Genomic DNA, 27,150 nt, shown 5'->3' on the forward strand with positions numbered 1-27,150 from the left:
ATTATGTGCAGTAATGCGGGATGATGCGTCGGAAAGATGATAACTCTAGCACAAAGGCCAAAACGATGGTACAAAAGCCCTTTAGCGGATCAAGAAGCTTTGAAGCACAGAAAGACCGCAAAACGCGGCACATGCAATGAACCCAATATAATATCCGCTCGGTCCATCATGAATACTCACTGCCCAAACCTAATAAACACAATCCTAAGCAGATGATAATCAAAAAGATCACTAACAGTACTTACATAGCCACCTAGACTCGGTCCTAGGCATCGTGCCAGACTAACAATACTCTGAGCTATTCCATTTGCATATCCCACTGCACTCGGAGGTGTCACTGAAGAGGCAATCACAAAAATCAGAAATCAGGGAGATCGCTACAACGATCCCGAAAACCTACTATAATTCAAGAGAATCGAGATAGCCGTATAAGCAAAAGTGGATCCGCAGTAACGGAGCGCGCTGTGTCATTGGCAAAACCATTAGTGATCGGTTCAAGTAAACAATTAATCACTCATTTACGTGCTGAGAGCCAATGCTACGTAGAGCAGTCAGAATAAGAATTGCCATCAGATAAAATTCCGTTCTCACCCGTCATAAGGATAAAATTTCCACCGTCATGGGAAGAACTTGCGAAGGCACGGTATAGAACAACGGAAAGGTATGATGGAATGAACAGAAGTGATCCAACACGGAACATGGCAAGATGAGAGAAACGGCCACGAGGGGGTCTTCATTTTTCGTCAGTGACAATTAACATGACTGCGCGGATATAAACACACCCAAGATTACTGTGGAGCCAAACATGGTAAGTAACCTTCCAGTTTTTTTTCAAGGAGTACACTCACGGATAAAGATAAAATTGATAGGCAATCTGGGCAAGGCACATCAGGGCGACTATGGAGAGCATATGGTCAGTACAATTTTTTGAGCGATCAGGTAACGTACTAAGTTGTGCGAAATGCCCGGCAGTTAGGTTTAGGCCCCCCGACGCATAATCCCTATATTAAATGAGGACACGACCGGATAAACGTTACCATAAAACGTACGTGACAAGGTAAGACATGAATATTTGATCATGCGTGGTAGTATGAAGGGCCATCATCCCATACTGCACAATAACAAGAATGGGCAACTGAGAGGTTAGAGATGGTTGTTTTTCTTCTACAGCTTCCACATCGATTTGTGCGCCTTCTCCCGAAGCAGCCAGAGTTTCGTCGAAAGTAGATACAAGACGCTGAGCCTCGAGGAAGGCGGGAGGAGTTTTGACGCCAGAATGAGAGAATATGCTAGGAACAGCGCTCGATAGACGGCGCGCGGAGTGTAAGCCGAAAACTGAGGGGTGGTGGGTTGTGAATGCCCGTGAAGTAGACCGGCGCTGTGGGGAGGTCAGGTTGGAGGGCACATGAATTGGGGTCCGAGTATGACTAGGAATATGTGAAGATCGCCTTGTCGGTGATGACTCCTGCACAACGCGGGAACGCGAGAAACGACGACCACGACCCGGAGGTGTTGCCGAAATCACATCTTCCATGCCAATTAGTGGTTCCCCAAGTTCGAGAGACTCCGTGGAACCATTCGACGGAGAACCTTCGTCTTCCTCTATTTCAAAAGGATCCTCATTTTCGACATTCATGGCCGCAGCAACCCAGAGATCAGCTATGTTCGTCACCGCATTCTCATTAGCCATCAATAGGCGTTGGGCAAAATTAAGATCAGAGCCCTCGTTGCTGATCCCAGTATCGACTCCACTGCCCCTTCTCCGGCGAAGGGAGCTGGCGAGACTACTTCTCTGTGCGGCTGTTGCAGTAGTGGCATTACTGGACAGCCTTTTGCGATAGCTATTGCTGTAGCCGTATGCAGACCCATTTACACGGCTTGTTCGGGAGAAGGCACGCGACCTGTCGTGCCGTGGTTGCGGTGATCCCAAGGGAACAGCAGGTTGAACGATAGGCGAGGTCAATTGTTGAACATGAGGAATATGCGAGGCGAAATAAGTGGAGAGTCTCTGAGAAATTCTATTCTTCAGCGAGAAAATGAAAGGCCGCGGCTCTGATTGTTCGAATATCGGGCTTGGTGGCGTCGATTCTTCTTCAGGTATAGGTGGGTGGATATCAATCTTCTCCGGAAGAAGACGTATGGCCCCTTCTCTGGGTCCCCCATCTCGATCCAAGAAAAGTCCAAGAAAGGCGCCTAATTTAAGCGCAAATCATTGAGTAGGTCATGAGGCGGGATCTGGAAGAGTTACCTATGAGCATTACGAGTGCTGCCAGAACACAAGGCAGGAGATATGGATATGTTATGAAAAGTTGTACGTTTTCGAAGGCTCCGGGCCACTTGGTTGCAGGTCGCTCGACTAATACAGATAAGGTCAGCAAAGGGGAGAGAACACGCGAAAAGACGACAAGCATACACGAGCCACCAATTATAGCTCCAGCCACACCGCCTAAACCCCAACAAAACCTAAGATGAAGGTTAAGATGAGCGCGTTCAAGCTATATAAAAAAACCGACCCGAGGATGGCATACGCTCTTCCTTCGTTGGTTGCATCAGTGACAAATGCAACTGAACCACGCGCTACACCAACCGCTCCAGCAAAAACACCTTGTGCAAGTCGGATTACAATAGCTTGTTGTAATGTCGTCGACGTGCCAAAAAGGGAACAGGTGACGGCACTACCTAATAATGACAAGACGAGCACCACACGTCGACCGTGCTTTTCCGCGACTGTAGCCTGAAACGTAGGAGACTTAAACACATTGATACAGGCACAAGCGAATGATAGACCCTCACCCATAGCAGAGAAGTGAGAAACTGAGTGAGAAAGAACGTCGAGACTAGATAACGAATAAGGTTTAGGGGTTGGTGCGGAAAGAACGCAGAATTCCTACCAAGAATTCCCGCCCAGAATGCTACCTGCGAGTCGTCAGGCATCCCACCAAACCCTATTACGGCGTGAGCGTAGTCCCAGGATATCGAGCGCCTAAGGTACCTTTTACCATGAAAAGCAGAAAAGGTGTGGAGACGTTAGCCGAAAGAAATTCGCCAAGCATAGTCTACAATTCGATGAGCCCAGTAGTATTGTAAGAGCGGTGATTATATGCATACAATTGAGAGCACAATCATAGACAGAACGGGGAGCGGTGTGGTGAATGCTTCCCCAGATGACTGCATAACCGTCGGAACGGGAGGTCTCGTACTTGGGGTCGGCGTTGGAGTTGAGATACTATCTGTCCCGCCATCTCTACGGCGCGTTAATGACGAATTTGACGACTTGCGTAGACGGCCGAGGGAGACTCGTCCGAGTATACGAAGAACAGGGTTGGACTCGGTGGAGCTCGAGGAGTCGATGGGTGGTAATGGGTTGACGGGATCTTGTATGCCGAAGGTGCGCACGGGCTGCCGGACGCCAGGGCTGGCCATATATTAAAGCTGAGAGCGTAGAGATTACTGTGGCCGTAGTGGAGGAAGGTGTGCAGGCCGGGGCCAGTTGCGGAAAGCTGTGTCCGCGTGACTTCATAATGATCCTTCAATTGGACCCTTCAAGTTCTGTTAGGTTAACATACCTCCGTCACTACCTATGCCTCCGCTGTTCAACAATGGCTTCCTTGCCACAGGATTTTGAATGTCGGATACTATACGCTCGATGTTGGTCACCTCGAGAATACAAACGTTGACTACATCACAGCCGTGGACAATCAGTTTAACTCAAAGCTCCATCTCCGTTCAAAGTGGATGCACGATCCCTCGAATGAAGCATCTGTACATTCGCCAAAGCCTTTGTCATGGGACTCGGGAGCACGTCGAACCTTGGCAAATTATGTTATTAGAGGCCGGAATGCATCACAAGGGAAAAAACAGCTCCAAGAAATGACTATCACGCAACTCTCCATTTTGATCCTTGACAAAAGCTCCGTCGGGTTCGACAGGATGCAAGACGAGCTGAAGTTGAACGACTTTCGGTTCACACCCGCCTGTTGTTTCCTGAAATAGTAGGAGGAAGATCGGGCTCATCTCGGCAAATTCCGACTGTATGTTGCATGTATGCATATGTCACACCCAACTGTCTGTTGTTGCCGCCCAGCGCAGCCTGCGCGTTGCTGTTTCTCCTCGCCCACCGCCTTCTTTGCCATATGCCTGTGAGCTCTTTTGACACGTCGAATTTAATTCTGTCAGCTTTATCTTGTCCATAGGCTCGCGATTCCATCTTCCGCGCGCCTTGTTCGACAATACCGAGCACACGATACCCGAAATGCGTCCGAGTCTGAAACGCAATCCTCAATGATCCTAACTCCAAATACAACGGTTGTCTCCTACGGAAGACGCATCATCCCCTCGCACCCAAGTGTGTAAACATCACTCCCGAAATCATTCGTAGAATAAACAAATTTTTGATCCTGATGTACGATGCCGTCCAACTGTCTGGTCCGTCGGGTATCGCATCAACTCGATGGAACCCTTCACAGCCCATACGTCAGGACACCAATCTCGGATCGGGTTTCCCAGTTTGTCAGAAACGGAGAATGACTCGTGCATGCCATCTTCAGATCTCCCTCCGTGCCTTCTCCACCTTTTTCGCAGAGGACGCGAAGTCTGAAACCTTCTTTTTCGGGACGGCGGTTCATTAGACGGCATCAACATTACAACTCGAACCGACCCCGTATGCTCATATAAAACGTGTCCTGGTCTTCCTCACCGTCTTCCACCCCCCACTCATTGTTCAGCTTCCTCTCTGAACCACCTACATTCTTTGCCTCATTTTCTCGTCACTACCTCTTCAATGGCTTTTGCAGTCGCTTCCTTGTCCCCCAAGTCTTTTATTCTTCCTGATCTCGTGTCCCATTGTGACTTCAAACTACGAATCAGCCGACATAGGAAGCAGGTCACCGTTGAGACGAAGAAATGGCTTTTTCAAGGGGATAGCCTTGACGCAAATAAACGCAAGGCCTTCCATGGGCTCAATGCTGGTTTACTGACCGCAATGACCTATCCCAATGCTGCTTGCCCCCAGTTGAGAGTTTGCAATGATTTCCTCACTTTTTTATTCCATCTCGACAACCTTTCCGATGATATGGACAACCGAGGAACACACAACATTGCCGATGTCGTGTTGAACTCTCTTTATTTCCCTTACTCTTACCCTTCCACCGCCCGCATTGGGAGGATGACCAAACAGTATGTGCTTTGCCTTTCTTGATATTATTTCCACCGAGCTGACCCTCTCGCAGTCTATACAAACGAGTGATCCCGACCTCGTCTCCTGGAACGCAGCAACGTTTCATTGAAACAATGGATTTCTTTTTCCAGAGCGTAACCCAACAAGCTCTGGATCGCGCTAATGGTGTAATACCCGATCTTGACTCATATATCGCTCTACGTCGGGATACTTCCGGATGCAAACCGTGCTGGGCTTTAATTGAGTGTAAGTTGACCCTCTAAAGCTTTCAAGACGTGGTGCTGACGGCCCTGATAGATGCAAACAATCTTAAAATTCCCGATGAAGTGATGGATCATCCCACCATCCTCGCCCTCGGTGAGGCTGCCAACGACCTTGTCACATGGTCTAATGTAAGTCTAAAATAACTTCAATGGCTGACAATCTAGACTAATTGTTCCGCGCCTTTTAGGATATCTTCTCCTATAACGTAGAACAGTCGAAGGGCGACACGCACAATATGATTCCGGTCGTTATGTATCAGAAGGATCTCAGCCTCCAGGAAGCCGTGGACTTTGTCGGTCAAATGTGCAAGTCGAGTATCGACCGTTTCAAGGCGGAGAGGGATAATCTTCCTTCCTGGGGACCACACATCGACCGGCAAGTGAATGTTTACGTTCAAGGCCTGGCCGATTGGATTGTTGGTTCGTTGCATTGGTCATTCGAATCAACAAGATATTTTGGGTCAAATGGACGCAAGATCAAGTCAACCCGTGTTGTTGAACTCCTTCCTCTGCGCCAAGAAGCTAGGGTAAGCATATCTGTTTGCTGCGATGCCATTAGCGTTGATCTGACGTTCGCTAAGGCAAGGGCGGCAACTGTCACTTTGCGTCCCACCCTCTCGCCAATCACGGTCCCCCCTCGGGCTCCAAGTCCCGCTACCCCAACGGAATCGGAACCGGTCACGCCCTCCAGCAGCGTTCACAGCATCCCTGTACCCAAATCAGCCAATTCAGAGGAGTCTATTCCTCACTCACCTTGGTCTGTTCAGCGTTCTCAAGACGTCATTGTCAGTCCAATCCCCAACTCACCCAAACCAACTCTTGGGCGTATTCAAACCGAGTCGCTTTTCGTGTCAGAGACTCAAGAGCAGACACCGGAGAGTGGAGTGCTCGTACAATATCCAGAAATTCTTTCTCCAGCAATGGCCAATCCTTTGGTGAACCAGAGAATCGTCAGGAACGAACCTCTCGGCCTCTACTCACTTACCATTTGGCTATTCTACACTTTGATCTATGCGCCTACTATGACGCTTCTTCGTGTTTTCCTTAATCAAGATGTGCATCCACATCCTCTCTGTCACTACGGGTATCTGTAAATCTCTCCTCGTCTTTTTAGTCTTTCAACTTTCCTCTTTTCCTGTTGTGTTTTGTTGTTCTTCCCTTCGCACTTGGTTGCGCTGGACTTTGATATCTTAGAGATTGTCTAGCACACACCTCCGCTCTTTGTTTCTTATAAATTATGTTATATTAATACTCTAGTAGTGTTTTTGTATCTTATATCCTCGATTTTGTAAATCTCGCTTTTCGTTTTTGTTAATACTGGATTTTGTTGTTGTTCCTCGAATTTGCGAACACTTGTAAAGATCATGAAATAGTTTGATTATATTCGAACTCTTATCTTTTCATTCACACTTCTACAGATGTATGTTAGATTTTCATAGCACATACATATTTTACTGTAGCTTTCTTTGTGCTTTCATTCCATTTCATGTTTAGAATCTTCAATGTGTTCCGTTGCGTAATATATCAAATGCGTCACCGTCAGCCTCGCCCCCTTGTTTGATTGAGAGATGGTTATGGTGTAATTGCTATGTATGTAAGTAAAACCTGTGGATCGATTGTAAACCGGGTTGATCGTTGACAATGTTGAGCGTTGGAACGTTGAAACGCGACGAGTTCATCGGAGTCACTGTTAAAAAAAGAAATGGGTTATTTTTAGACGCGCGTATAAAAATCAAAGAAATATTTATTTTTTTCGTAGTCGAACTGCGGTCATAGGGTGCTATGTTTCTATCTTTAAGAGATAGTTGGAAAAGACAGACAGAGGTACTGATGAAAGAGACTGAGGCACACCTACACGCAGACTGTAGGCATATGATAGATTGATCATTGCTCGGGGTCTGACATACTGTGTTTTGAACTCTCACTGGCAGCAAAATCAAACCTTTGGCGGATTCATTGCGCAGACTCGGAGTGAGGTATGTATCAGGTTTATGCTTGCCAATGATTTTGAGCGACCCTGATGCTTACCTCGTAATTAGGCTTGGTGGCCGCATCGCATTTATTTTTATATCTTACTAGTAGAAGAACGTTTCGCGGGAAGAAGATGCTGTGAAAGAAGATGTGTGATTCGGGTCAATTTGTCCCGGGACATATGATGAATCGTATTGATGGCTGGACTCTTGAGGCGACGGAGTCGGATAGTAGCCTGACACTATGATGAAGGCCAAGGCCAAGGCAGATCGCACTGTGCTTCTTCTATTGATGTCGATGAAGGTCCGACAATCAGATCCGTCAAAATATCTTTTTTCCTCAGGTACGAGACGGTAACGTCTGGCAGGAGGAATGATGACGGAGAATGTTTTGAGGTAGCTTAATATGTAGACCCGCCCTGACAATGAGGGAGACTCAGTGAAAGAAAACGGACACTTGAGAGACATACAATCGACCAAGTTAATCTTCTCTTTCGCGCTTTGTTTTTTTCAATGAGATTGATGAGATTTCTTCTCCATAATTCCGTTAGCTCGATTCACATCTCTTTTTTCTTTAATTCTAATTGGGAATCCAATGCGAGAAATATGACTCTTTTTCTTTGTATGTTAAGATTGCCCAACAAGGCATCGGCGTCAATACTCACAGAACTCCGACTCGGTTTATTCACTGCGACTTACGGCGGTTTTTCTTTTTCGGAAAAAAAAATGCCGTTGAAGGGGTTGATTCATTGAACCCAAAAACGAACGCGCTTAGTAGTAGTGTAATATCTTTTTTTTGCTTCAACTTGTTATCCCGAAAGGAAGTTTGAAGAAGTTTAAATCGTTACATCATAGATAATATGTTCCGTTACTTCCCTGAAGGTGGGAAGTCTGGACCCTTTTCAATATTCCATTGATATCAAAACATCCAAAACGCGTACAGTTGCCTGTATATGTATAGTACTCGGTACCTCGGCCCAAAGACAAAGTAAAGAAATTCACAGCCACTGCGGCTTCAAAAATCCAGCTAAGAGCCAACAACGCATCAACGGAAACTCAAACTCGTTCGAAAAACTCCGCGGGCCCAGCGAATGATATAAATTTAAACGACGGCGATTTCAACTGCGCAGATTTGTTACCCAGATCATAACCATACTTATTACCTAGCATCACATCTCAGTTCGTGTCGTAAATTGGGAGTCAAACCTGCCGTGATCTTTTCTGAGTTGAGTTACCTCCGAGAATGCAGTGTATTAAAGGCATTTTGTGGTGATTCAATGGTGATGTGTACGTTGGCAGGCAGGTGAGGTTGTTACGCGCTCTACATATGATGATGATGTAGGATGACTCATAGGGCGCTGGACTCGGTATGATTTGAGCCAATGAAGTTACGAGCCAGTAGGAAATACGAGTGAGTAATGGCCAAGTCATGGAAGGATTATTACCGGCGATATACTAGCAAATCATTAGCAAAAACAGGGCTTGGACAGGCATCAAGGCATAAGATCACATTAGATGCCAGTAGGTAGAGATTGTGGTGGAACCAGTTCCATAACAAGGTTTATACTATTTCCTTGTATTTCCAAGACTTCTTTGCCAGCGATGGCCATAACTGCAGCTACTAGTCGGTGGTACTTAACGACCGTCTAGAATTGATAATGTCTTTTGGTTTGGTTCCGGAATGAAACTATCCAGGCACCTAGTTACGATGATCCAGATTTCGACCCACACAACAATCAAATGATCAAAATCTCTTGATATATATATTCCTTCATTGGCATCTAAACATGATTACAATTACTTATAATGATAATTCAGGAACTCAATCGCACCCTTCGGCCGCCGGTTTAGGAAAGTTAAAACTCGAGACCCATTGAATAAGATGCCATCTACTAGTACATAACATATCAACATTTTGTCAATGACTTGATAGAAAACTTGAACAAAGTTCAAATACATGTGATAAATTGGATAACTTTGAACCGCTAAACATCTCAACATCAATTGACCATAAAATTGAGAATGGAGACAAAGTAAATAGGTACTTGTACGAATACTCACGGTTAGCGCGCGTGAGTGTACATACTTGTAAGTTAGTAGCGTTCAAGATCTTGAATAAATGAGATCATCAATAAATCAAACATGGATTTTTTTGATCGAAACGACGGTGCGAACTGACCCCATAGTTTCATATCCTTTGCAACTTAAAACTTAAAGTAAATTAGAAAATGGACTTTTTGCCGCCGGCAAAAACCATCATTTATTTTTCGCCAAGGAAGGTCAATCATGACAAGCCCACTAAACTTTGTCAAAAGACGTATGTGACATACAACCAATTAAATCATCTCTACCGCAGGAAATGCTACTGCGGACAAATGTATAACATAACATTTGATTGAAAGACGGCGTTTTTCACTTTTCAGATCTATTCTTATCCTGCCCAGCCCACCTAAAGAAAAACCTATTCAAAAAAAGAGATGTTTATCATCCTTATATATCTGCCAACTAGAGTTTCTCATTTTGGATCTTAATTAGTGCCAAGGAGAAGTTATGTATTCAAAAAATCTGACTCGACCTTTTTTTATTTCTATTATCGGAAAAAATGCTACAGAAAACCCGTGTGCGTGAGATATACAAATATGAACCACGGAGGTATCTGCTCCATATGAGCCATGTAACGTCCATAACCCATTCATGGGCTTTACGAATAAAACCTGTATTCAAAAAATCTGACTCAACCTTTTTATTTATTTCTATTATCGGAAAAAAATGCTATAGAAAAACCCGTGTGCGTGAGATATAAGAAATGTTAAGTATGAATCACGGAAGTATCTGCTCCATAATGAGCCATGTAAGCGACCATAACCCATTCATTGGCTTTACGAATTAAAACCCAACATCACAGTCAAATATGTCATACACGTCTATGCGCCTGACATTCAACGACAAAACTTTAATTGTCTTTTGTCCAGATATTTTTGACCTGTAGCACGGACGGGTCCGATTGACAACCAGTAGCTGAGTAAAACAATGTAGGGGGAAAGCCAATAATATAGAAGTTTAATCCGAAACTTCGGGACGCCGAGACTTTTGATCTCGTATGGTCAAAACAGCGACTCTTGGTTCGTCCATCCCTAAGTGTACATCTGAGCCTAGTTCGTCTGGATTGCCAAGGTCACTAGAAGCAATAAGTAGTATATTAGGTATAGTTAAAAGCAAAATACTGGTTACGACATTATTTGGACTTTTTAGCGTCGTTGTTGACTTTCCAGACTTGTTCTCTAATCAACCATGGTCCGTCATACCACATTCTTTTTTCCATGACGAGATACTGAATCACCCGCTTCTTTTCTGCTTCAAGCATTCCATCCCAAGTCTTAAAGGCACCTTTGGCAGGTTTATGCAGCGGGTTGCACTGTTGATCATAGATTTCGAGGCTCTAGAGGCAAGATGTAAGACAGGTGGTGAATGTCGAGGGAAGAATGGTGATATACCTGTTCAGTGTCGAATTTCACTAAAGCATGGACCATCAAGCGACTGCCAAACTTGGGTTCCTCGGGGGACAGATATCCTTCGATGACGCGGAGAGAGAGAATCTGAGCTGGCTTAACTTCCTTGTGCAACCGCCAGACATAGGCAAGACCGGATTTTTGCTTTTTCTTGTGTGCGGCCAAGGTTTCGACTTGGTATGTATCGACGGCTCGACGTTTTATTTCCTTGATGTCACTCCTGATTCGATTATTTCGTGAGCGGAAGTGATTAGAAAAAAAAATAAGGCAGTGTAACGCACTTTGCAATGGCCATGTTCAGGTTTTTGTATGAATCAAGCATATGTCGCCGACACGTGGTTAGCCAACTCGTCTTATTTGTGGATTGGGCTGTAAAAGAGTAAAACGGCCAGAGAAACCATCTTGTATACCAGGGATCACTGTCCGTCGCGACACCTGGTATGGAATTATGAGAAGCCAACGCGTATAAGCCTATCATATTCTTGAGGTCGTTCCCTCTGTTTTGCCAATACCGCGACCAGAAACCTCTGAGGCCGTGATGCCGAAAGTGAGATGACAGATTATGAGGAATCATCACATCTTTTCTTGGAGAGGGACATGATGAGATTCTGGGGCAGAGGGTGAGAAACGATGGACGAACCTAGCGTGTCTACTTTTTGACCCCAGACATCCGCTGTGGGCATTTCGTTACCAAAGGTAAGGAGCCTGCCAATGTTGTCGACCTCTTCTTCCATTGACAAAGCTTGTGGCGGTTGCTTTTCATTTTGACGCGAAGAGCCCTCAGCTTTCGGCGCGGCTGCCGGTGGTTTGGAAGCGAGTGTGGCTGCGGTTGCGTACGAGCGCCAGACAAGGGGGCGGCATGGCAAGGCCACTAGGAAGAGTCGGGCAGCCATCGGCAGTTGGGCCACGCAGAACGCTCGGCAGACTCGACTTTTTCTTGCTGTTTGGATATGTTTGGTTTGCCGAAATATCAACCCGGAAAACTGCAAACACTTCCGTTGTTGACCACGACACCATGCCTGTAAGTCTTTGCTGTAGCTGTTTAGCGTCGACTGACTTCGTTCGTAGCGTTCTTCTCGTTCTTCACGCCCCGCTGCTGCCCCGCGCTCAGCTCCTGCCCAGACTCGCAGCGCTTCCACTGCCGCTGCTCCTGCCGGTTATTCCCATGCACCTCCCCCAGCACCCCCGGCCGGTGCTGCTGCTGCAAAGCCCACACAGTCCACACAGTCTTCCCAGCCTGGTATGATCGCTCAAATGGCCGCAACTGCCGGTTCCGTAGCTATTGGCTCTACCATCGGCCATGGTCTGTCCAGCATGCTCTTTGGAGGAAGCAGCCAGGCTGCTGCCCCTGCTCAGGAGGCTCCTGTTGCTGCAGCGGCTCCCGTTCAACAACAATCCGGTGGAATCAACTGTGAAGGCCAGGCCAAAGGTAAATGACCTGCTAATTCTTTCCCCAGTCATCTGCTCATCTTGATTCTGTAACAGAGTTCACCAAGTGCCTCGAAAAAGCGGATCTTCCCTCTTGCACGTGGTACCTTGAACAACTCAAGGCTGTAAGTCTATTCCATCGACGCACCTAGAAATGTATCGACTAACATCATACCCACCCCGCAGTGTCAAGCTGCTGCCGCTCCCTATTAAACGGATATACCTTACGGCGGGAACACTGCTCAATCTGACGTTAGATGGTAGAGGAATTCATAATAGACGGAATGATTTACTGGTTCACTTCAGCTTCGTCCTGTAATTCCATTGCCCTCTCAGTACTTGTACTCATCTATTAAATCCATCAATTATAAACACACATTGCTCATTGGACGTTGCCGGCTTACCGTGTCTAATTCCGAATTCAACTTGACGAGGTTGGGCGTTCATGCCGACCGGCTTCAGAGTCCAACCGTTGGATGGTGCAAAGTCAATCTCCATTCGCTTGTCGACGCGACCCTGCTCATCCGAAAATAGCCTCACGCGACCAAGTTCACTTCCTAAAGATCGAAAGTTATTCGTGATTAGCCAGGCTCTTGTGATTGAATTTCTATCTCAAGACATCAAGAACAAGAGTTACTCGAACGCTCAGCAGCTACGGTCGTCAGATCTTATAATAGTGAGTTGTGCCACTCGGCTATGTTCTGGACTTTGAACATTGAACCGCCATTCCCAATTAGGCCCGTTAATGGACCATAATGGACCATAATCTACTCTGTTACCAAGCCTTTTATCATCCCTGAAAAGATAATTTCTACTTCAAGCGACCCAAAGCACCGCCAACTGCCCTTCCCATCCAGGGTACATGGACCAACTCCAAATGCGGGCGTTTGTATGACGTGGGTTCCGTCGTCAACAAAAACCCTACCATTATCGGGAATTTTCACAAAAACTGGGTCGCCACCAATCCAGTGCAAAGTAATTTCAGCCCTACCTTCTAATTAAAGAGATTTTAAAAAACTGGGTGAACACCAATCCATCAATGGCGGGGGGGATGTATAAAGCTGAGGGCGCGCGGGGGGTGGGTCCATCAGCTAAAAGAGCTTTCTTTCGCTACTTTCTACCCTCGCCCTCTACATCTGTCACCGCTATCCCGCCCCTCCAGCGAGTAAATAATGCCGCATACACATCCTTACCAGGTACGGACCCCTCGTTGCCACTCGTCCTCATTGTCTTTTTTTTATTGACTTGATATCCTTTTTAGGCCGATTGTTATTGTTATCCTTGTGATAGGCTCTTTGCCCGTCCTAGTCAATTGCAACGGCATTTGAGGATGACTCTCATTCACAATAGTGGAGCTAGGTTAGTGACCTCCGTCACGGTCTTTTTATTGTCTAGTGATATTTAACGATTTCCCGCCACCCTCTCTTTTTCAGGATAAATCGTTGTCCTCAGTGTAACAAAGGTTTCACTCAGAAATCCAACATCTCCGAGCACCTCAGATCTGTGTAAGTCTCTCTCTCTCTCTACTCGTTGAAGATTTTGATACTGATGCTACTTTGTTGGGGGCGTAATTTAGCCATGGAGTGATTCCTGAAGACAACTCGGGTAACAGATCACGTGGTGGATCTGCCACTCGTCGTCGTCGTAATGGAAATCCTTTGAGTCTAGGGCAAGGAAAACGCCTTGCAGGAGAGAATGCGCGACGCGAACAAGTTGAATCCGATGGTTCTCGAACTGTGTATTTGCCCGCGGTTCCTACAAGGGTCGTTCCGTTTGATAAGGAGGCTCCAAGCGTTGGTGTGAGTTTATCCTCTTCCACAATTTCTTTTTAGAACTCGCGGTTAATCAGTCATTGTTTTGTATAGGTCTTCTCGCTTGCTACATTGGAAAACATGCATACTGAGAAGATCAATGGTGAATTCAAAATACCAGGTTCGTTACCTTTTCTTTCTTTCTTTCTATGAACGATAGAACTGACTAAAGTTTATCTTATCTGTAGATTTTAAAGAAGGGCTAGGAGCCGTTGATAGTTCTACGTATAATTCAATCTCGGCGTCTTCAACCGAAGCTGGTTCTCCATCTCCATACAATTTCATCACCTCCGGCCCTTCTCCATTCATCCCCTCTTCAACCATCCCACCACCGATCAATCCCATTTTCAATTTGTCTCCTGAAGATGCCGAGATCAATCATACGGAAAATCAAGTCAAGGCTTTTTTCGCAGACCTAGAAGCTCGACTCAAAGTACCTGGTCTATTAGCCGCTTTCCCAAATCCCTCTTCGGTCAACAATGCTCAGACTGTAGTGGAACCCAGTTTGGGAGAGGGGTCGACTTCGTCATGGAGGTTGCCTCCGATGTCCGATTTCTTCAATGGTTCTTTCTTGGCTGCTGGTCCATCGAATTATCAGACTCGTTCGGTCAACAATGCTGTAACGGAACCCAGTTTGGGAGAGGGGTCGACTTCGTCGTCGAGGTTGCCACCGATGTCCGATTTCTTCAATGGTTCTTTCTTGGCTGCTGGTCCATCGAATTATCAGACTCGACAATTTCCACCTGTTTCATCGACTTTGTTGTCAAACTGGTTTCAGGCGATCGAAACGCAGCGGCAAGAGAACGATCTGAAATACTATGAACAGCGATATGGTGCCAATTGTTTGCTAGAGGATGCATTTCCTAGTGAGCCTCTCACTGTCCATAATGGGACGGTGAGACCGCAGGACATCGAACAGCAGAAGCAGCAGCAACAGCAACAGCAACCACAACAACTAGGTCATTATTCACCGTTGTTTTCGGATGATTTGAATTTGGGTTTGTCCGAATACTCGACGGATGATTGGTACTCGAATTATACCCCGACCCCCTGAAAGTTGGACTGGAAAAGTGTGTGTCTCTTTGGGGATTGACTCAATTATGAACGAAATCCGGTTTTGTTTTCTTTCTCTCTTATTCTTTATCCGGCTTTTTCATCATCATCTTCTCTTTATTCATGGACGTCCATCTATTGGAATTACCACTACACTTTAAATAAACCCCAAAAAAATATCTTTTTTCTTATTTTTTTTATATACGGTAACTCACGAATTTTTTACGACTTCTTTTTATTTCTATTTCATATAAATACTTTTTATTACTTGACCGTTAAAGTACATCTTTTCGTGTAGTACTTTCGATACCCTTATACCTTTGAATCGTATATCGTTAAAATTTGGTTTTAGAAGTCGTCGGATTTTGTGCGACTTGAGTTATATTGATCTAATTTACTATTAGTGCCTGGGAAGTCATTGACAAGTGCCTGGACTATCATGTAATATGCCATGTATACTGGATGATGTCCGTGGAGAGTCGCACGCCGTCGGTGGTGTGGTTGGATCGGCCAAGAGTGCGATGGTAATGATGAAAAGACCGCTCGTGCACTCCGAGTCCATACGGCACCACTACTTACCTTTACCGACACCACTTGTCGAACTTGCAGCTCTATGGCCCCATAGTCACTAGAGTCTTCCCTTGAGCTTAAACGCCTAACTTGTTCACCCGTTACGTACTACAGATTCCTTCAAATCAAATCCACGACATGAAAAAGCCGCAACATCGTACAGTAAAAGACAAGAAGAACTTCAAATTACGAAACTCAACCCGACTTAACCGCATTATGGCTCCAATATTGAATGGTTCCATTGGGGCTCCATCTTTGTTCCTTGAAAAAACACAGCGTTATACAACTGACACAACTGTTCCTGCCCCAAATCTATGTTCTAGTACGTACTTACTCTCCAACTCCGATGCTTGCGGTAGTGCCAAGACGCATTGCGCTGTTAATACAGGTTTTCTCCCACCAATCATACTGCCTGCCTGCCTGCCTGGTGGAGTATCTCCAGATTGGATTCTGCGGTCTAAACTAAATTAGTATGAGACCTATCCAGGGGAACCCACGAAATGGTATAAAAGAAGGTTTTCTGCTTGCTTCTAAAACTTAGTAGGGTTTGCCTGTCCTCGCTACCACCAGTATCATCATGTTCACGAAGACCTTGTTATTCCTCGCCTTATATTCTGTTGCTCTCGTCTCTGCGACTCCGGTAGCTCAAGCAAGTGAGCCTGCACCGAGTTGTACCCCTCCTGGAGTCCCTGGTCTCGGTCAAGCTTGTATGTCACTCTTGTGTCTCTCATTTAGTATATCGGCTAGTCGTGCTGATCAACCTCTTTTCTACTACTTACTAGGTGGGTTTATCTGGGGAACGGTAAGCTTTCTCCATATTACTTGGAACTTCAAATCTTGCATGTGCTCGTCTTCTGACGTTCATTTACCTTTTTGGCGGCGTCGTATAGATCGCTTGTAAGTCGTTTTGAGTGGACATTTAACTTTAAAGTGGGACGTACTCAATGATGATGGCTATAGGCACCAACCCGGATTTCAAGTGCTGCTATCTCCACCCCGATGCGGGCTAGTAAGTCCTCTTCAAATACAGCTTTAATAGGTAGACGACGGTTGCTCATTTCTTTTTTTCTTCCTTTTCCTTCAGCTGTTTGCCTGCTTGCCCTACCGACTTCATACCCCCTTCTTCGCCCACTCTTTCCGAGTGATAGGCCGCTCCTGTCTTTTTATGTTTCTTACAGGATTAGTGATGAAAAATCGTTCTTGCTTTGTTTCAAGTCAGTTGAATCGTGACAATTTCTTTTTGAAAGAAGATTTCCAGGTAGGAAGCTGTCATTGAGCATGTGTGATATACGTCGTGTGCGTTGAAGTGATAAACTCGAGGAGATTTCTTAGCAGCGGGACACGCGTTTGGACTCAGGCTGCCTGCCAGCAGAGGCGTACGGCCGAGAAGTTTGATCAATTGACTGACGACGCTACGCTGGCACTGTAACCTACATTTGTATTGGTTGGACTTACAAAGTTCGATAGATCAACATATGAAAGTCTTGTTCGAGTTTAGTAGACGTATGACTAGCGCGTTATTGACAGAGCTCGAACTTTCAACGATAGTACATCAGAGATACTACATTGGCTACTTTGACTCGGAGTGTAGTTCTCTAACTGCACCACATGCACCAGCACTTCAGTCGATATGACTCAACAAAGCATGGGATTACACTGGACCTGCGTGCATATCATTGCCACCGCCACCCATTGAGGATGGACCGCCGCCGTGATTCAAACTATTGACCATTCCAATTCTATTTTTAACGACCATAGTCACTGCAAATGGCGGGTGTGCGCGCTTTCAGTTCGAATACTGTAATGCACGACCATGCGTGTCACCCAATGTAATTTTTACTCTCCTGTGCATCTATTTTCTCATGTTTTAATTAGAAGGCATCAAAATGATTTTCTCAGCTCTTAGGAACTTTCAGAGTCAGGCTCTATAACTTAGTCTTGTCTTGTCTTGTCTGGTTGCTTTTACACAGCTGTTCGGTCCTCAAATGTATGATTCAGCGCATACTCTCCGCCGCCGTCAAGACGCTCTTCGTTATTACAGGCTTTCCGCCACCAGTCATACTACCTCTCTGCTTGGTTGAGATATCTCCAAATTGTATTCTGCGGTCCGGCCTAGACTGGAAATGAGACCTGGACGAAATGGTATAAATTATGGCTCTCTGCTTGCTTCTAGTAGTAGGGTTGTCTATCCTTGCTACTACTAGTATCATGCTCAAGAAAACCCTGTTATTCCTCGCTTTATCCTCTGTTGCTTTCGTCTCTGCTACTCCTGTAGCTCAAGCAGTCGAGCCTCCACTGACCTGTCCTCCTGTGGCCGGATTCCTTGCTACGCTGGCTCAACTTCAAATTTGTATGTCCCCCTGTGTCTCCTCTTTATAAATCGGCTATACTGCTAACCAACCTCTTCCCTACTACTTACAATTAGGTGGGTATACGTTGCCTGATGGGAGCAAGGTAAAAGTCTTTATATTACTTGACACCTAATTTGCCTTGCCTTTCTTTTTCTTTTCGCATTCTGACATTCACCTGCCCTTTTGCGCCGAATATAGTTCCGTTGCATGTGTAAGTTTGAGAGAATTAACACTAAGGCTCCAAAGCAGAACGTACTGAATAATGACTATAGGCTCCGACCCGAAGTACAAGTGCTGCTATCTCACCCCCAATGCCAAAGCGGGCGTGTAAGAATTACAGCTTAAAAAAGTAGATGACGGATGCTCATTTCATTTTTTTTTTCGTCCAGCTGTATATTTGCCACTGCATGCCTTGACTTCCCACCCCTTTCTTCGCCTTCTCCTTCCAAGTAATCTGCTCCTGTTTTTTGTGATACTTACAAAGCAGTGATGAAAAGTTGTTTTCGCTTTGTTTAAGTTTCTGAGTCGTGATGATATTTTCTTTTTGAGAGAAGAATTAGGAAGCTGTTATAGAGCATATTCGATAGACATCGTCTGCGTTGAAGTGATAAATTTTCTGCAAAGACCGTCTGACCCCAGTCTGTCTTTCCTCGCAATACGCAACCTACATATTGAGCGGCCTTGAGCATGGCATCGAACCACAAAAATTCAGACCCTCGTATCCGTGGGACACACAATTGGAGGCGTGCAGACGAGTAGTTGGATTAATTAACTGACGAGACTCTGTAGGCTTTGCATTGGTGTGATTTAGTAGAATGTTTGGTATATTAACATATGAAAGTTTTACTCGAGCCTATACGTATGTCCAACTCGCCAGAGTTCAGAATCAACGATACAGGGATGGTGCATCGGGCGTACACAATCGCCTTCTCCGATTATTGTCACCATATGCACCTTAGTCGGTATGACTCAACAAAGCACGGTTTTGGACCTGCTTGCACACGCCACCCATTGAGCATGGACCGCCATGCTTTTATTGACTATACCAAATTTAGTTATAAAATCATCGTGCGCAATGACGCGTGTGCCCGCTTTCAATCCAAAAATTCAAAGCACGACTACGCGTGCACCCGATTGTGGACGTGATTTTTTCGTCTTCCGTATGGAGATGGGCCATCGAATATTTTTCTTGGCAGCTCTTAGGAATATTCGGTCAGACTCTGCAAGTCAAGTTAAGTCAAGTTTTACTTTACCACTCGATCCTCCATATAAATTGCGTAGAACCGCTTTAGCACGTTTGTGCATAGATATGACAGTTGGGACCGGTTTGAGGTACGAGCTCCAGTGGGCAATCGAGGCCAGTAAACAACCGGAATGAAGCTGGAATGATGGTAGTAGGTAAGGTTTTCTTGAGAACCGACAAGCGTGGTGAGAGTTCCGGGTGACTTGGAGTTTTTATATACATTCATGAACGCAGGAGTCCCGATCGAAAACTCGTCTCGACTTTTGCTCTTTCTTCAATTGTGGTCACAGGCCTTTCAGTCAAAGCAAGTTCGTATCAAATTTGTTTTCGATCAAATTCAACGTCCACAAAGGCTGTCAAAAAAGCTAAAAGCAATACCTGACACGGCGAACCCTCAAAAATACATCCATACATCTCTGCTATGAGAAGGTATGTGATGGTTCACCCAGAAATGTGCGTTCCGCAGGTATTCGATAAAGACTTTTCGCCACGAGCCATTATTATATATCTAAATTTGAGGCTCACGCTGCTGGAAATAGAGGAACGAGTTTTCGTTCATTGCAAAAGATCAGGCTAGGGAGGTTCACCTATGACCAATATAAGTCAGGTCAGGAAACAAACAAATGTGACACTCATTATCAAAGATATGGCGAGTTGTCAACCAATATTGTATCTTCTGGTCGTCAGTTCAAGTGGAGATTAAGATTTCACTGCCCCAAATAGCATAGGTCATATAGCGGAGCCATATGAGTCGGTAATGGATAAACGATAGGACGAAACGTTGGGTATCAAGGGAAAGCGTAGGAACCGTTTCGTGGAATATGAAGATTAACGTTCTCCGCCATATTGCGGTCGATGTGAAGTGATGTTGCCCTGCCTATTATTTAAAGGCTTCGAAGATACAACATCGCAAAGTCTGTAAATTTGGCCAATAGAAGCGAGACTGGAAGTGGACGAGTCCATTAATCCCACGGTAAAAATAGCAAAACATTTTTGAATTAACAACTCTCCAGACCCTCCCTCCACTTCTTTCCATGAACTTGACAAAACTTACTCCCCGGGTTCAGACATGCATCAGAGGTTATACAACTTATGGCCGTCTACCAACAATAGCGCGCAGACCAGCCACGCTGATACAGTCTTCTCCAAAACCAACATTACATACAACTCTGCCACGGAACTCTACTTCTCTCTATAGTAGCAGAAGGGCATATAGCACTGAGGGTGGTCCACCGCGCTCCGGAGGTATTTGGTCACCTTTATTTACTGCCCTGTTCGCTTTTGGTATCGCCGCGACTGGTTATGGAGTGTATGTTATTCCTCATTCTATTGACCTGCTCACGAGAAATTTAACGCGGAGTGTCGTAGGTACGAACTATACGGCACATTGACAATGTGGCCACAAGAAGTTCGTGGTGACCTACGCGAGGCCCTCAAGGCGAAATACAAACCCGACTACAGCATGTGTGCTGCCTACTTCCAACGGTACGCCTACATATATGTGTATTTTTGACCTTGTGTAGAACCTAAAGCTATTACAACAGAGCATGGGAAACCGCCAAGTCAATCCCCCTCGAATCCTTTAAATCCCAACCCCACCTCAAAACTTCTGGTATCGCTATCTGCCTAGGCGAAGTTCTCGAAGCCGACAACAAACAATCCGAAGCTTATGACGTCTACGTCGACGCCCTAAAGCGAATCCAAGACGCCGGAATCAAAGATCTAAGCGGTCCCGAAAAAATGCGCGCAGTGTCATTAGCATACAAGCTTGGTGAACTTTGTGACGTCCTCGAGAAACCCAAGGAGGAACAAGAAAAGTGGTTGACATTTGGTGTGGAGACTTTGATACAGAATGTGTTGAAGGTCATTCCGGCTACGAATGGTCAGGGAACTCCTCAGGAAGAGGCTGATAGCCATAACATCATTTCTGAGTTGGGACTGCCGGATTGGGTGTCAACCGTGGATGTCGCTGCGCCATTTGAGGCTTTAGGTACCTTCTATTCAAAGGCGGGAAAACTAGAGTGAGTACTACTTTTTATCGTATTGGTCCCTTGTTGGATACTCAGTGCGTTATAGCTATGCCATGCCATTGATGCTTCAAGCTGTCTCTATCCTTATACCCCCGAGCCCACAAGAATCCACCCCCGAGGATAAATGTCGAGGTAAGTCCGGTCGTTTATTCAGCTCGTTTTCACTTATCAAGTCTATGTTAGGCGCCCAACTCATGACGAGTATTTCGGAAATGATAGTACGAAACAAGTTGACGCGTGAAACAGTACAACAAGCAGAACAATGGGCCATGAAAGGCTTGGAGGTCGTCGTGACAACCCGCAAGGCTTCAAAAGAACCTATAGGAATCTGTGAAGTGTCATATGCCGTTCAGCTATTCAATATGGCTTCTCTAAGAGCAGTAAGTCTTCACATTACGTTTTCAGCGAGTGTGCATCTACTGACAGACGATTTCAGATTGGAGGTGACATCAACAAAGCTAAAGATCTCTTTGCGCGCGCGGCAAACCAAGCGAAACTCATTGGATACAAGTCCCTGGTAGACACATCTAATCAAGCAATTGAAGATCTTAATTCGCGTACAGCAGCAGCCCCTCAAACATCATAGATTAAAAGGTGTAGATGTAGAAACAGGGAGTAATGAATATAATTATTAGAGACGAAATACCACAAAAAACCAATGAGTATTCGAAAGCAAGATAGAACACTTCATGCGTCTTCATCCGGTACTTCTTCAACCCTAGCGCCACGGAAAGGTTGCGAATCGGAGGATTCGACAACTTCAATCGCTGGTGATGCACTACCGTTCTTCGATTTGCCTTTCTCCTTCTTCTCACCCTTCTTTTTCTTGGACTTCTTCTTGGGAACGTCCCACTCCCATAGGGGAATGAAGGATTCGACCTGATATCACCGAATTAGTTTCCGAGCACTATATAGACGCAAAAAAAGTACGCACAAAGCCTACATCCGCGAAAAGTTGAGGGAATATCCAGATACCTGGACTTGCCGTAACAACGGTGACGATGTAGAATATTAAACGAACGATGGCGATAGCGAAGAATAGACCGATGAGACCCAACATGCCGATACTGAGGTACCAGACACCCAAACGCATGATAGACGGCCAGAGAGGGAACATGACTCCAGCGAGCATGATAGCGACCATTAGAATACCACCAGCATATGTGGTCCATTGTGATCCTTCATAGAACCACGCATAGTATTCATCAGGACGGAACACTTGTTCTCGGATAATTTGAAGCGCTTTTGGTGAAGATGAGGAAGTCCCTGTGGGACCGCCACGTTGTACACGAAGGTAGAATGCGAAGGCGTTGACGGCTGAGAGGATTGTTGTGGCTTCTGTTTCGGTAGCGACTTTTGGTACGTTTTTGAGTTTGGCATAGGCTGGGGAAAGAAGGGCTTTGACGGCTGATTTGCCTGGAGAGAAAGAGAGATGTTAGAAAGTTGGGGGCTTGAGTGTTGAGTCCTAAGGGTTATACGTACCTTTGAAATAGTCTAGACGTTTGCCATCGAGTGCGCCTACGCGGACTTTAATCCCAGAGCCCCCGCTACGCAGAAACTGAGCGACGTTTCGGATGTCTGCAGGAGCTTTCTGCTGTTGCTCCATTGTATTACAGTTGTTGGTTAAAAAGACCTAGAGCAGAGAAAACCCTGTTGGACATTAGATAAGAGAAAGTGCAGGGGAGAGGTCTATTGCGTACCCTGTAGACGGAGACGAGAGATAGAGTGGAGGGCGCAAGTGGTAGAAAGTGTTGTGTGCTGGCGCACCAATAACACGTCACAATTCTTGCACAGCCACAGATCTCACAGGATCACAATGTTCGATGGACCTACTCAGTCAAGAGACGATCACTGCACATCCAGATCTCGCATCTCGGCCACGCCCTCGTTCTTGTTTCCTTGTTTCAGTGGCTGCGTCTTCAGTCGTCAAAATTCAGGACTTGCTCTCTTGAAAGCGTTTCACTTTCACGATGGATGTTCGTCAACATTTGTCTCGCTTCTACATATTCGAGAAGACTTTAGGACGCTGTATCACCGAAGCAGTTGAGTAAAGGTGGGACTCATCTTCGCGTCGACCGCCATACGGCCAAGAACATTGTTTCGCACATTCCCGTGGCTGCGGTACATTGCCTGCACACAGAATGCCAGTGCAGGCTTGATTCCCACTCCGGTTGACCACGAGGAGATACTCAATTACGATGATCTTTTGCAGCCCATTGATACTGACGGTGCGCTCACGTTTATTTTCTTGCTTTGACTCCCTGTTCTGATGTTATCGGTGGGCGGGTCCTCCTGACTTGATCTCGCTGCCGTGGTTGGAAAACACTTGTTCACTTGTTCATCCATCTGCAACAACGAGAGCATCGATCCTTTTTAATGAAGGATGATGATTCGTGATGAGGAGTGTATATCGAGTACCCATGGATGGCGCCGTTGTGAACCTTTGCGCATCATTCCTCACAGCAAAGGCAGTGAAGTATGGATGTCTTTTGAACACAACTCATAATGGAGGTCTCAACAGAGAGTATATTGCTGGGCTTTATTTACCCTGGCGATCGCCTTGGAATCCCACCTCCATTGGACATCACTAACGACGGTCGAAATTATATTCCTTGATGTCTTCGTCTCTACACCTGGTATTCAAAAAATATTTATAACAGCCTCTTGATCATTCTTAGCTTCTTCCTTTGAATATTTTTGTAAACCCCAAACTTTGCTATGGGTACCAGTGATGTTGTGAACATGGATCCTGGGCCATCAGATGGTAGCGGGGAGCACCTCACGGTGCGATAATTCGGTGTAGAGTATGTTGCGTCGCGATCATATCTTACGTTCTCAAAATCTCCCGCGCAAGCGCCGGTTTGAACAAGGAGACATTATCAGAGGCTGGTCAGAGGAGAAGAAAAGCTTCGGATGATCTTGTTTCAGACCGCATTGATCCAGGGGATATCCTCTGCGAATGATGCCAAGGACCGGGCTGTAGTACATAAGTCGTTTCATAGTATTCATGACAGAAATTTATTACATTGTAAAAATGTCGATATAAATGTGTATGTACATACATGTCGGCGAGCAACGGGGCAGCAGTCGAGCAACTGTCAGAGAGTGTTTTGAGAAAGATTTGCCTTGTAGGGAGATACTGTATGGAGTCTAGAGAGCTGGGAGTATGATCATTTCCATCGTGATCATCTCGGGCACATCGCAGCTCGACAGTTGGTGGCGGCACCGAGACAAGATTCCGACGTTTAGCCTCCTCCATCAAGGCATGTGAGATTTCAAAGCAGGGCTGTGGCCATTGGTCAGATCACAAGTCAATAATATACCGCGTGCACAACATAGCCGTAAAGTAGGAACAATGCAACCTTGTTGGCGAGTACAATAGCAGCAGGGTCAGTAAGTAGCGAGTGTCTACCAAGGGCAGCTCGAGGAGCGCCAATCGCCAGACAATAAGACAGAAAGGCAAGCTAAGGGGTTTTAAGACAGTTGGATTATGAGGCCCTTGGCGACGAGAACAGGTTGCTATGGGCACTGGGCTCAATGATGATTGGAGTGGCCGGGCGAGCGTGGAAAGACGCCCGGTCGGGTATGTTGTTCCTAATCTGTTCAGCGTGTATTCTTACGGCATAAGGTACATAAACTTTTGTTCTTGGCCATCTGTCTATTGTCCTCGCCCGTATTTCTTCTCCTTCTGCACCATCTTTCTCCCTTTCACTCTCCTTTCGTCCTCTGCCATGCCAGATACGACCTCCAACCAAGCCCAACGCCAGACCAGGGGCCACACACACGCTGCCTCTGCTGCTCAGCCTGCGCCTCGTAAAGTCAGGTTCAACGTTGGTAAGCTTCTTTTGAACCTCTTCGTCTCTGGTTCGCGCTGAACAACACGTAGGTACCCAATACCAGGTCCTTGATGTCGTGGGTGAAGGAGCCTACGGTATTGTCTGTTCTGCCGTACACCGGCCCAGTGGTCGCAAGGTTGCCATCAAGAAGATTGCGCCGTTTGATCACTCTATGTTCTGCTTACGCACCTTGCGGGAGCTTAAGCTTCTCAAATTCCTGAGTGAATCAGGCGTGAGCGAGAATGTCAGTCACCCTCTTTTGCACCGTGTTTCACAGTGACCAATGCTTTGCACGTAGATCATTTCTATCCTTGATATCATCAAGCCGCCCTCTATAGAAGCCTTCAAAGAGGTGTATTGTATGTCCTCCTATCAATACGGCCAATATCACTATCTGACAACAGTCCGCCATAGTGATCCAGGAGTTGATGGAGACCGACATGCATCGTGTCATTCGAACACAGGACCTATCAGATGATCATGCTCAATACTTCATCTACCAGACGTTGCGCGCACTGAAAGCGCTCCATTCGGCAGATGTTATTCATCGTGATCTCAAACCGTCAAACCTTCTCCTGAATGCCAACTGTGATTTGAAAGTCTGTGATTTTGGTCTTGCCAGATCAGTCAAAACCGCGGAACCCTCTGGCACAGAAACGGGCTTCATGACCGAATACGTTGCAACGCGCTGGTATCGGGCACCCGAGATTATGCTTACATTCAAACAATACACCAAGGTTAGTGCATGTCGTTGTTTCGTGCTATCATTATTGACACTTCTTTTAGGCCATCGACGTATGGTCTGTAGGCTGCATTTTAGCCGAGATGCTCTCTGGCAAACCTCTCTTCCCCGGACGGGACTACCACCACCAATTGACGTTGATCCTCGACGTCTTGGGTACACCCACTTTGGATGAGTTCTATGCGATCACGACACGTAGATCTCGTGATTATATTCGCGCTCTTCCATTCCGCAAAAAGAAATCATTCGCTACCATTTTCCCGAATGCCAACCCATTAGCGATCGACTTTTTAACGAAGACATTGGTGAGTCTTCTCTCGCTTCTTCGTCGGCAGCCGTCGTGCATCAGATTCTGATGTTTTCGGTGAACCGTCCGTATGACAATCCTTACTCATGTAATCTCTATCACAGACATTCGATCCGAAGAAACGCATTACCGTTGAAGATGCACTAGCGCACCCATATTTAGAGGCTTATGTGTGTTCATGTTCCGCCGCTTATGTTTCATCTTGTGCTCATCACGAAAATTCCAATCTAGCATGATCCTGATGATGAACCCGTTGCACCTCCTCTTGATCCCGAATTTTTTGACTTTGATTGTACGTGACGCATGTCCAAGCTCAAACAAATGATTAATGATTAACCATCGTCTTATATGCAGTGCACAAAGATGATATCAGCAGGGAACAGTTGAAAGAACTTCTTTATGAAGAAATCATGTCTTTCCAACCCGCACCCATCGTATGAAAAATCCACCTCGTCATACAATTTACAAATGCAACTGCACAATATCCTCGAACGTTAGTTGCCTTTCTGTATCAATACTCTACGATTTGTGCGCATAATACGCTTCGGACATCATTCGAATCCAAAACTTTTTGGGATTTCTTTTTTTCTCCGTTGTGACATGTATTGTGCGCTCACTTATTGCTTATGTTGAAACGAGTTTTGTTCTATTCTTTTCTTTTCTTTTTTTGTTGGATTGGGATGAGATGCATGGTTCTTTTTCTTATAGATGTAGCTGTCTGTTTTGCGATGATCCCTGGAACGCATGGACATATATGAAGCAAAAAACCTTTTTTTTTTCCCGTTTCCCTTCCTTTCTCTCCAGCTGTCATTTTGGTTTTCGCGTTTATTTTTCTTTGGTCTGGTTTTGTATTCTGGTGAC

General features: G+C 45.7%; 9 protein-coding genes across 9 annotated transcripts; 6 read left to right on the plus strand and 3 right to left on the minus strand.

The window, feature by feature from the left end:
• Positions 1–81: 81 nt before the first annotated feature.
• On the minus strand, positions 82–3,423 carry AGABI2DRAFT_152546 (hypothetical protein; the record flags this gene model as incomplete). Its single annotated transcript, XM_006463304.1, has 15 exons — positions 82–189; positions 246–337; positions 401–462; positions 523–538; positions 592–731; positions 849–897; positions 949–1,001; positions 1,050–2,193; positions 2,249–2,356; positions 2,414–2,463; positions 2,514–2,734; positions 2,794–2,837; positions 2,892–2,945; positions 2,993–3,056; positions 3,109–3,423. The coding sequence occupies 15 exons, from the start codon at positions 3,421–3,423 to the stop codon at positions 82–84; spliced, it is 2,520 nt and encodes an 839-aa protein (XP_006463367.1).
• A 1,157-nt stretch (positions 3,424–4,580) lies between these two features.
• On the plus strand, positions 4,581–6,565 carry AGABI2DRAFT_208101 (hypothetical protein). The gene is made up of 5 exons (XM_006463305.1): positions 4,581–5,175; positions 5,229–5,422; positions 5,474–5,568; positions 5,628–5,966; positions 6,021–6,565. The coding sequence occupies exons 1-5, from the start codon at positions 4,781–4,783 to the stop codon at positions 6,531–6,533; spliced, it is 1,536 nt and encodes a 511-aa protein (XP_006463368.1). The 5' UTR covers positions 4,581–4,780; the 3' UTR covers positions 6,534–6,565.
• A 4,026-nt stretch (positions 6,566–10,591) lies between these two features.
• On the minus strand, positions 10,592–12,424 carry AGABI2DRAFT_194208 (hypothetical protein). The gene is made up of 6 exons (XM_006463306.1): positions 12,405–12,424; positions 11,987–12,347; positions 11,559–11,939; positions 11,200–11,497; positions 10,904–11,138; positions 10,592–10,848 (listed from the first exon to the last, which is right to left on the minus strand). Exons 3-6 carry the CDS (start codon positions 11,809–11,811, stop codon positions 10,645–10,647), a joined length of 990 nt encoding a protein of 329 aa, XP_006463369.1. The 5' UTR covers positions 11,812–11,939; positions 11,987–12,347; positions 12,405–12,424; the 3' UTR covers positions 10,592–10,644.
• A 1,094-nt stretch (positions 12,425–13,518) lies between these two features.
• AGABI2DRAFT_120195 (hypothetical protein) lies at positions 13,519–15,211 on the plus strand (the record flags this gene model as incomplete). Its single annotated transcript, XM_006463307.1, has 6 exons — positions 13,519–13,542; positions 13,608–13,705; positions 13,780–13,851; positions 13,923–14,145; positions 14,212–14,278; positions 14,346–15,211. 6 exons carry the CDS (start codon positions 13,519–13,521, stop codon positions 15,209–15,211), a joined length of 1,350 nt encoding a protein of 449 aa, XP_006463370.1.
• Positions 15,212–16,319: 1,108 nt separating this feature from the next.
• Positions 16,320–16,996, plus strand: AGABI2DRAFT_137780 (hypothetical protein). The gene is made up of 5 exons (XM_006463308.1): positions 16,320–16,487; positions 16,563–16,582; positions 16,671–16,677; positions 16,741–16,789; positions 16,865–16,996. Exons 1-5 carry the CDS (start codon positions 16,358–16,360, stop codon positions 16,923–16,925), a joined length of 267 nt encoding a protein of 88 aa, XP_006463371.1. The 5' UTR covers positions 16,320–16,357; the 3' UTR covers positions 16,926–16,996.
• A 984-nt stretch (positions 16,997–17,980) lies between these two features.
• On the plus strand, positions 17,981–18,234 carry AGABI2DRAFT_137782 (hypothetical protein; the record flags this gene model as incomplete). The annotated part of the gene is made up of 2 exons (XM_006463309.1): positions 17,981–18,130; positions 18,206–18,234. Coding segments are annotated over exons 1-2 (171 nt in total), but the record flags the coding sequence as incomplete, so codon positions are not given.
• A 2,140-nt stretch (positions 18,235–20,374) lies between these two features.
• On the plus strand, positions 20,375–22,000 carry AGABI2DRAFT_194213 (hypothetical protein). Its single transcript, XM_006463310.1, has 6 exons — positions 20,375–20,683; positions 20,743–20,859; positions 20,919–21,395; positions 21,451–21,536; positions 21,588–21,784; positions 21,841–22,000. Exons 1-6 carry the CDS (start codon positions 20,409–20,411, stop codon positions 21,988–21,990), a joined length of 1,302 nt encoding a protein of 433 aa, XP_006463373.1. The 5' UTR covers positions 20,375–20,408; the 3' UTR covers positions 21,991–22,000.
• Positions 21,972–23,194, minus strand: AGABI2DRAFT_194214 (hypothetical protein). Its single transcript, XM_006463311.1, has 4 exons — positions 23,105–23,194; positions 22,887–23,054; positions 22,339–22,820; positions 21,972–22,283 (listed from the first exon to the last, which is right to left on the minus strand). The coding sequence occupies exons 2-4, from the start codon at positions 23,008–23,010 to the stop codon at positions 22,092–22,094; spliced, it is 798 nt and encodes a 265-aa protein (XP_006463374.1). The 5' UTR covers positions 23,011–23,054; positions 23,105–23,194; the 3' UTR covers positions 21,972–22,091.
• Positions 23,195–25,094: 1,900 nt separating this feature from the next.
• AGABI2DRAFT_194216 (hypothetical protein) lies at positions 25,095–26,743 on the plus strand. Its single transcript, XM_006463312.1, has 8 exons — positions 25,095–25,238; positions 25,291–25,484; positions 25,539–25,599; positions 25,655–25,977; positions 26,027–26,287; positions 26,394–26,459; positions 26,521–26,581; positions 26,644–26,743. The coding sequence occupies exons 1-8, from the start codon at positions 25,136–25,138 to the stop codon at positions 26,727–26,729; spliced, it is 1,155 nt and encodes a 384-aa protein (XP_006463375.1). The 5' UTR covers positions 25,095–25,135; the 3' UTR covers positions 26,730–26,743.
• The last annotated feature ends 407 nt before the right edge of the window (positions 26,744–27,150 follow it).

The sequence above is a fragment of the Agaricus bisporus genome (assembly GCF_000300575.1).
Source record: "Agaricus bisporus var. bisporus H97 unplaced genomic scaffold AGABI2scaffold_8, whole genome shotgun sequence".
Classification (NCBI taxonomy): domain Eukaryota; kingdom Fungi; phylum Basidiomycota; class Agaricomycetes; order Agaricales; family Agaricaceae; genus Agaricus; species Agaricus bisporus.

Coding starts and splice junctions, on each gene's coding strand:
- AGABI2DRAFT_208101 (XM_006463305.1), top strand. CDS start 4,781: ATGGCTTTTGCAGTCGCTTCCTTGTCCCCCAAGTCTTTTATTCTTCCT. Junction 5,176..5,228: donor ATTGGGAGGATGACCAAACA/GTATGTGCTTTG, acceptor ACCCTCTCGCAG/TCTATACAAACGAGTGATCC. Junction 5,569..5,627: donor ACCTTGTCACATGGTCTAAT/GTAAGTCTAAAA, acceptor CGCGCCTTTTAG/GATATCTTCTCCTATAACGT.
- AGABI2DRAFT_194216 (XM_006463312.1), top strand. CDS start 25,136: ATGCCAGATACGACCTCCAACCAAGCCCAACGCCAGACCAGGGGCCAC. Junction 25,239..25,290: donor TAAAGTCAGGTTCAACGTTG/GTAAGCTTCTTT, acceptor AACAACACGTAG/GTACCCAATACCAGGTCCTT. Junction 26,288..26,393: donor ACTTTTTAACGAAGACATTG/GTGAGTCTTCTC, acceptor TCTCTATCACAG/ACATTCGATCCGAAGAAACG.
- AGABI2DRAFT_194214 (XM_006463311.1), bottom strand. CDS start 23,010: ATGGAGCAACAGCAGAAAGCTCCTGCAGACATCCGAAACGTCGCTCAG. Junction 22,821..22,886: donor ACGTCTAGACTATTTCAAAG/GTACGTATAACC, acceptor CTTTCTCTCCAG/GCAAATCAGCCGTCAAAGCC. Junction 22,284..22,338: donor TTTTCGCGGATGTAGGCTTT/GTGCGTACTTTT, acceptor CGGTGATATCAG/GTCGAATCCTTCATTCCCCT.
- AGABI2DRAFT_137780 (XM_006463308.1), top strand. CDS start 16,358: ATGTTCACGAAGACCTTGTTATTCCTCGCCTTATATTCTGTTGCTCTC. Junction 16,488..16,562: donor CCCTGGTCTCGGTCAAGCTT/GTATGTCACTCT, acceptor ACTACTTACTAG/GTGGGTTTATCTGGGGAACG. Junction 16,790..16,864: donor CTCCACCCCGATGCGGGCTA/GTAAGTCCTCTT, acceptor CTTTTCCTTCAG/CTGTTTGCCTGCTTGCCCTA.
- AGABI2DRAFT_194213 (XM_006463310.1), top strand. CDS start 20,409: ATGAACTTGACAAAACTTACTCCCCGGGTTCAGACATGCATCAGAGGT. Junction 20,684..20,742: donor GCCGCGACTGGTTATGGAGT/GTATGTTATTCC, acceptor GGAGTGTCGTAG/GTACGAACTATACGGCACAT. Junction 21,537..21,587: donor CCCCGAGGATAAATGTCGAG/GTAAGTCCGGTC, acceptor AGTCTATGTTAG/GCGCCCAACTCATGACGAGT.
- AGABI2DRAFT_194208 (XM_006463306.1), bottom strand. CDS start 11,811: ATGGCTGCCCGACTCTTCCTAGTGGCCTTGCCATGCCGCCCCCTTGTC. Junction 11,498..11,558: donor TCAAAAAGTAGACACGCTAG/GTTCGTCCATCG, acceptor CTCCAAGAAAAG/ATGTGATGATTCCTCATAAT. Junction 10,849..10,903: donor TGAAATTCGACACTGAACAG/GTATATCACCAT, acceptor TCTTGCCTCTAG/AGCCTCGAAATCTATGATCA.